This window comes from Mastomys coucha, unplaced genomic scaffold (genome assembly GCF_008632895.1).
Source record: "Mastomys coucha isolate ucsf_1 unplaced genomic scaffold, UCSF_Mcou_1 pScaffold15, whole genome shotgun sequence".
Taxonomy (NCBI): domain Eukaryota; kingdom Metazoa; phylum Chordata; class Mammalia; order Rodentia; family Muridae; genus Mastomys; species Mastomys coucha.
Window position 1 is genome coordinate 116634364 of NW_022196897.1, and position 6761 is coordinate 116641124.

At 51.1% G+C, this 6761-nt stretch overlaps 1 protein-coding gene across 4 annotated transcripts in view; it reads right to left on the bottom strand.

Moving 5' to 3' along the window:
• Positions 1-5886, bottom strand: part of Siglec1 (sialic acid binding Ig like lectin 1) — an 18204-nt gene extending 12318 nt beyond the window's left edge. For all 4 annotated transcript variants that reach the window (XM_031371935.1, XM_031371934.1, XM_031371933.1 and 1 more), the window contains exons 1-7: positions 5203-5886; positions 5051-5125; positions 4445-4804; positions 3885-4184; positions 2775-3041; positions 2387-2641; positions 410-709 (exon numbers count right to left, since the gene is read on the bottom strand). In XM_031371935.1, the coding sequence (XP_031227795.1) occupies positions 410-709; positions 2387-2641; positions 2775-3041; positions 3885-4184; positions 4445-4804; positions 5051-5117 (1549 nt within the window). In that variant the 5' untranslated portion in view covers positions 5118-5125; positions 5203-5886. The remainder of the gene's footprint in view (positions 1-409; positions 710-2386; positions 2642-2774; positions 3042-3884; positions 4185-4444; positions 4805-5050; positions 5126-5202) is intronic.
• Between the last annotated feature and the right edge of the window lie 875 nt (positions 5887-6761).

A 6761-nucleotide genomic window follows, 5' to 3' on the forward strand; every position in this document is an offset into this window, starting at 1 on the left:
CCCCCCACCCCCGCATTGCCAAAACCAGACACGGTAGAAACAAAACAAAAACCTGGCTGTGTGGGCCAACAGAGGGAGGATCCTATTTCTCTACATTGTCTCCCACATCTAATGCAAACCAAAGACCCGACCCCCAAAACTTAAGAAATAAAAGACAAACAGATGCCTGTAAAGGACCCTCCAAGTAAAGAGTCAGAAATGTAGGAAAGAAATAATTTGATCCACTACATTTCCCTATTGCCTTCTCTTCCAGAAATCTCTGAGGTCGGAGTGACTACATAGCCCAGGTCTTCCATGGGACCTAGCCAGAGTTTGGTCTCTCAGTTGAGTCCTTAGGATTGTTAGGAAAAAGAGGCTTCCTCCTTGATCTGCCCCCACTGGTGTCCCCTGCAGCACGTGCCCACATTACCATTAGCATAGAAGTCTAGGCTGGACTTTGCATTTCCAAGGGAGTTGGTGGCTGAGCAAGTATACTCCCCACTGTCTGCTGGCTGCAAGTCTCGGATTTCTAGGCGCAGGGAGTTGGGGGCAGAGGAAATGCTGAATCGGGGGTTGAAGCCATTTTCTCCAGAGCTGGAGGCCAACGTGAGCCCTCCGTGTGACAGCACCACCGTAGCCAGGGGCTCACTGACCACAGAGCAGTGGAAGATGCCTACAAGTCCAGTCTTTGTCTCCAAGAACGTAGTCAGGTCTGGAGTGAGGGGTGGATCTGTGTGGGAACCAGAGGTGGCTTGTCATCCTCAGAAAGGTCACTTCCTGGTTCCTCTGCTTTAACCTATGCACTCCTTCCCCCACCCCCACCCCCAGCACCCTAGAACATGGTGCTCTCAGACCCTCCTCAGTACTTGCTGAGTATACTTTACCCTCTGGATGCGCAAATCTCTCTGTTAGCCAGGCTAGCCCTCATGCCCACACTGAAAATGGAGGTCAGGGCCCCAAATTAGGATGTCACTTTATAACTAGACTGGTCCCAGTCTGGTAATCCTTCTGTCTCAGCCTCCTGAGCACTGGATTACAGTTGTGTACTACCACGCTTGGTAGCCTCTTCATTTTAAAGATGAGAAACATGGCACAGTCCAGGCAGAGGGCAGCACTTTCGTCAAGTGAGTATACAGACCATTAGCAGCACAGGACAAACTGACCCCTGAGCCCTGCCAATGACATACTCCAAGTGTCCATGTGGCAGAGACACACCAGTGGCCTTCCAAACTAAGATGTGCATCATCTTAGACAGCAGGGTAGCCTCCAAGAAGGATGCAGAAAGATTAAGGAAGTGCCTGAAAACTCTAGAATCAGTTTCACATTTCCTGGTGTGATCCTTGTGTGAGGACTGTATACAGGGTGGTCTTGGGAAGTGCACACTGACAAGGAGAGGCATAAAGAGACCCTACACTGCAACTCTAGGCACACCCATATAGACGATCGCCCACTCACAATTACTTTTCACCTTTATGTTGCATACTCAGTATAAACTATTCTTTGAACATTGACCTTGGCCTAGGCTAGCAAGTTACAGTAGGGCCTCCTCTCATGTTACTGGGTGGTCAGCCATATACAGTACCCCAGGCACCAGCCTAGGAGAGGCACTGGCCCCCTGGTCTGTTGTGCTATCAGCAGGCTTTGGATGCAGGCGTTCAAGTAACTCCACAGGCTATACAGCACTTAATTGCAAAGCAGGCATTTATGAGCTGGCTTCGCCCCAATGTAGCTGATGCACTCGTGGTTAAGGCCTACTGAACTAAATAAACTCCTGAATTCAGTACCTGGACTGTAGCAGATGCCTTTTCAACTTTGATTCCTGTGTGTGTGTGTGTGTGTGTGTGTGTGTGTGTGTGTGTGACAGAATCCCACTGTGAAGCCTCAGTAGCTCAGAACCTACAGCTATCCACCAACCTGTGACTCCTGAGTGCTGGAGTTAAAAGTGCAAGAAAACTTCACTGGGCTGTAGCCCCATTATAAATCTAAATGCGCCTGCAGGGAGCTCTCTACCTAAGTAACACATGTGCATGTGGATAGAATGACTAATGATATGTATGTGCACTGTGTGCCCAGGTATGTGTAGGGAATAAACAATACAGCTTGTGTGCACATGCAGAGGCAGGATCCAGTGCCAGCAACATGATGTCAACAGTTGGAACAAAATACGTTGGAACTTACTTCTAAGTAAAACACGTGTTAACACCGGAGGAGATGGAACCTCGGAAGGTCAGCCTTGTATATGGGTGCAGAGCTGGGCATGCGTTCAGACCCATCTGGCTGCATTGTCTATCTCAGAATCAAAGATCTTTAGGCTGTTATGCCAGGGCCCCTAACTGTCTTGCAGTGACTCCACCCACCCTTTGGCCCAACTCTGATAGTCTCTGCTGCCCCACATACTGTCACTTACATCTGACCACCACACTCACTGGGCTGGAGCGCTCACTGCCCTGGGTGTTCTGCACCTCACAGAAGTAGAAGCCAGTATCAGCCCTGGTGACTGCAGGCAGGCGCAAGGTTGGGGCATGGGCATCCTCCAGAAGAATGTGGTTCTTGTACCAGTTGTAGTGGAGTTCCTGGGGTGCCTCCTTGGGCATGCTACAGAGCAGTGTCACTGTCTCATTTTCCAAGATGGGCCCTGCTGGGTTCATTTTGACTTCAGCCACTGCAAGAACAGCATAGGGCATACCCTTAGAGTTCTAGGTAACAGTCAGTGCCACTCTTTACTTATTATACTGAACCCCACCACTTCTAGTGCTTTCCTGATACAGGCCCCCTCAGCCCCATCCAGGACTCACTAAAAACATGGAGGCTGAGCGGGGGTGACACCAGAGAGCCCACATTATTCATTGCTTGACAGGTGTAGACCCCAGAATCATTCCAGGTTGCTGAGGATAGCTGAAGCACATGTCCCTTGGCTCCGAGGTCCACTCCGTCCCTGGCCCACTGCACAGAACTGACGGCAGGATAGCTGCTGTTCACTTGGCAGGTGAGCGTGACTAGGTCCCCTGGAAGGATGTTCCTTCCGGAGGAGCTGAGGAGGATCTCCACACCTTTGGGGGCATCTGCAAAGCACGATGGGATGTCAGGTAAGGTGCATGAGGATGGCAGGGCATTGGGTATACTTCTTTCTAAGAAAATTCACGTAGAGAAGACCCCAAAACCCACCATCATCTGTCCTTCCCTACCCTCATCCATTCCTGCTTCTCTCCTTTTCCCATGAGGTCTTGGGGATGTGACGCTTGGCCCTTGTGTGACTATCAATAGCTATTATTGTGTGGCTATCAGTGGCCTATTGATGGCTTTCTGTGTTATAACTGCCCACGTTCTATGTGAGGACGACTTACATAAAGTCATGAGTACTATACTTGCCTTAGTGGCTTGCAGTAGCTATTGGGGAGGGACTAGATAGCCATTTTGTGGCAGGGGGCCAAAGACAGCAGACATTAGCTCTCAGAAATGTTAACCAGTTTATAAGCAAGGGACTAATAACACTAAGAACCCCCCCACACACACACACACACACACACTGTGTGTGGTCATGGGTACAGAGTGCATCCATCTGCACATGCATACGGAGGCCAGAGGTCAACTTTGGATGTTAATCCCCAGGTGTTGTCTCCCTTGTTTCTTCAGGCAGAGTCTATCAGTGACCTGGAACTTGCCAAATAGATCAGGCTGTCTAGGCAGCAAGGCCTCGGGGGGACCCATGCATCTCTGTCTCCTCAGCTTTGCAGTTAGAAGCAAGAACTGTTTGGGGCTCAGCTGTCTCCAGCTGCCCTGCCTGAAGGCCTGAGCACACCTGAATGCCACAGGGACAAAGGCCCTGTCCCTAGGGGCTAGCCAAGCTGGTTTTGGTCAGAGAGCCATAGAAATGGTGTTCAGTGACAAGGGTGTGGTACACTCACGCTGCACTTGCAGGTGAACCTCTTTCTGACTACTGTGCGCGCCCAATGAGAACTGGCAGCTCAGGGTCCGACCGTGGTCCTGCCAGGATAGGGCCATACGTAGGGTCGTCTGGTGATAGACGCCAGTGGGATCGAGGCTCTGGCTGTTGGAGGTGACAGAGTGCTTGGGGTCCTGGCCTTGCCACTTCAGGTTGACCTGCCTCTCCTGCAGGCACAGGTAGGGTGTGGAACAGTTGAAGTTCACCTCCACGCCTTCACGCAGCTCCTCCGGGATGGTAATAGTTGGGGGGCTAGGTTCCTCTGAAAACAAAGGTAGTGATTCTTCAGAATTCCTTCCCTCACCTCACTGTACTTCACGCTGCCCCCACAACCTCAACCAAAGGGCAAGACCTGGGGGGAGGGGGGACTCAAAGAAAGGAGAATGTCACAGAGTGAAAACTGATAGGCAAAGGTCAGAGCTGAAGGCCTGGGTAAGGTTCAGGTCAAAGGACAGGGTTGGAGCTAAGGCAGCAGCAGCATCCTGGGAATCCCTGACCCTGGCCAGTCCCCAGCCTCCTCACTTGTCACAGTGACTGTGGTGCCTTTGACATCTGACCAGCGGTTGGCATCACTGATCTCAAAGCGGAAGTTGTAGGTGCCAGAGTCTTCAGGCTTCAGATCTTTGAGCAACAGGTTGCACACCTTATGATCCATGTTCCCCATCAGTTCAGCTCGGCCCCTGAAGCGCTCATCTACCAGCTTGGGGTCCCCTGAGTGGGTTACCACTGGCCGATTGCCCGAGTAGTCATAGTACCAGATGGCTGTGATGCCATTGGGCACTGGTACATCGGCAGGGAAGCTGAAGATGCAGGGAATAAGCAGGCAAGATCCCGTCAAGCCCTGCACATCCTTGGGACTGGAGACACCCCATGTGGTCTGGCCTAGAGGAAGGTAGAAAAGCAACAGAGAAAAGGGTGATCCGGGCCCAGGAGTACTTCAGAGCCCTGCCACCTGCCCAAGAGAGAGCGTGCTCCAGACAGGTTCCAGGTCTGTCCTAATTCCTACAGTGTGCCCCTAGGGAGGCCCTCTCAGTGCCCCAGGGATGAGGTGTGCTCAGCCACATCTGATCATAGCCCAGGCTTCTGTGCTGAGGCCAGACTCTATGAGAGGCACTTAGCGAAGCTTACCTAGTGAGAAGACAGAGGCCAGCAGGAGCAGGGAGAACAGGATGCACATCCCAGTTCCCAGGTGCATTCAGGTGCCTAGGGAAGCAGGGTGGGTAGGCACACAGCGACTGCCTAGAGCACTTAAGTGCCCGAGCCTACAGGGTTTATCTTACCTGCTATGTTGGCCAACCCAACAGGAAGGCAAAGTTCCCAAGGACTGCTGTGGCAGCCACCAGCAGGGAACCAGAAGCCCCGGTTCCTGGCTCAGGGAGTGATTGGAAATGCCCTCACTTGGTGGCATGCCCCAGAGAGTCTTCTGTGTCCCTTGGCTCCACCCCTTAAGGACACAGCCTCAAGGCGGATCAGCAGTGCACACTGCTCTCTTTACTTCTCCCCTGCCACCTCCTATTAGAACATGGAGTCCAACAAGACCCTGTGACTTACTCCAGGGCAGCCAGTAAAACACAGTGCATTTATCTGAGATTTTTCTCCTGCCTTCAGCCTTTCCAGCTACAAGCTGGACCGTATCTGACTAAGCTTTCCAAAGTGCTGAGCCTGCCTTGCTTGTTTGTCGACAAAGTTCTCAACTTGGTAGCTCAGGGTGGTCTCAAATTCACAGAATCCTCCTTCAGCTTCCTTCAAAGAGTCCCTCCTCTCTCAAAAAAACTTAACTCCATTTCTTAACTCCTATGCTGTCCCCTTTCTCTGTGCTTCATAGACTTACTCTAGGCCTAATCTTGTCTACTCCCTGGCTCCCTAGCTGCCCAGTTCTACCCCCACTATAAGTGATCTTTGCTTGCAGAAATCTTACTCAGCCTTCAGGGTGCTGCATAAATCTGTAACTTCCCCTCCGGAGTGAGTCCTGTGGCCACAGCAGAGAAAGCTTTGTGTTTTCCTTCTTCTTGGCCTCCGTGAGCATCCGCCCATTTCTGAAGACCTAGGCCTGGGGACATGTGGTCCACAGCAGTGCCGAGCCCCAGACCTGCAGAGGTCTCCATGATTAAGACAGGGTGTGTAGGTTTTGGAGTTCAGAGTCAGGCTAGAGAGGTCACCACCCACTCACACCTACAAACATGAGTTAAGTGCTTATTGTATACCACGCACAAGAAGCAAGCCCTGTACCAAAGGGCACCACGGCAGGAAGGAACGCCACAGGCAGCAGACACAGGAGTCCAAGAAACACCTAGAAAACAACCTCGATGGCAGTCTCCATGGCTTTGGATCAGGGAGTGCGTTCCTGAATTAGAAGCTAAGCTCAGTGGTGTGCTTTGTGATTCTAGCATTCAGGAAGCTGTAGTGGGAGGATCCTGTGTTTGAGGCTCATCTGGGCAAGGTAGGAAGACCGACCCCGACCGTGCCTCAAAAAAGAAAAGGGAAGTAGGTAAGAGGGACTTGATGTTTGTGTGAGAAAAAAAAAATTAACTGTGCAGAGAAATGAAAAAACAGCCAAAGAACGAGAGAAAATATTTGAGACTCACTTACTGAAGATAAATAATATCCAGAACATGTATAGAATTCTGACAATGCCATAGCTTCCTCTGAAATAAAACAACCCAAACTAGGAAAATGGACAAAGGACTTGAATAGACACTTCTCATTGAAGAAACACCAGGCAATAAGCCAATGAAAAGACGTGTGAGGAAAAGGTAAGTCAAAAACACAGTGAGGGCTGGGGGTGGTTCAGGGGGTAAGGACCACAGTGAGGGCTGGGGGGTGGTTCAGGGGGTAAGGA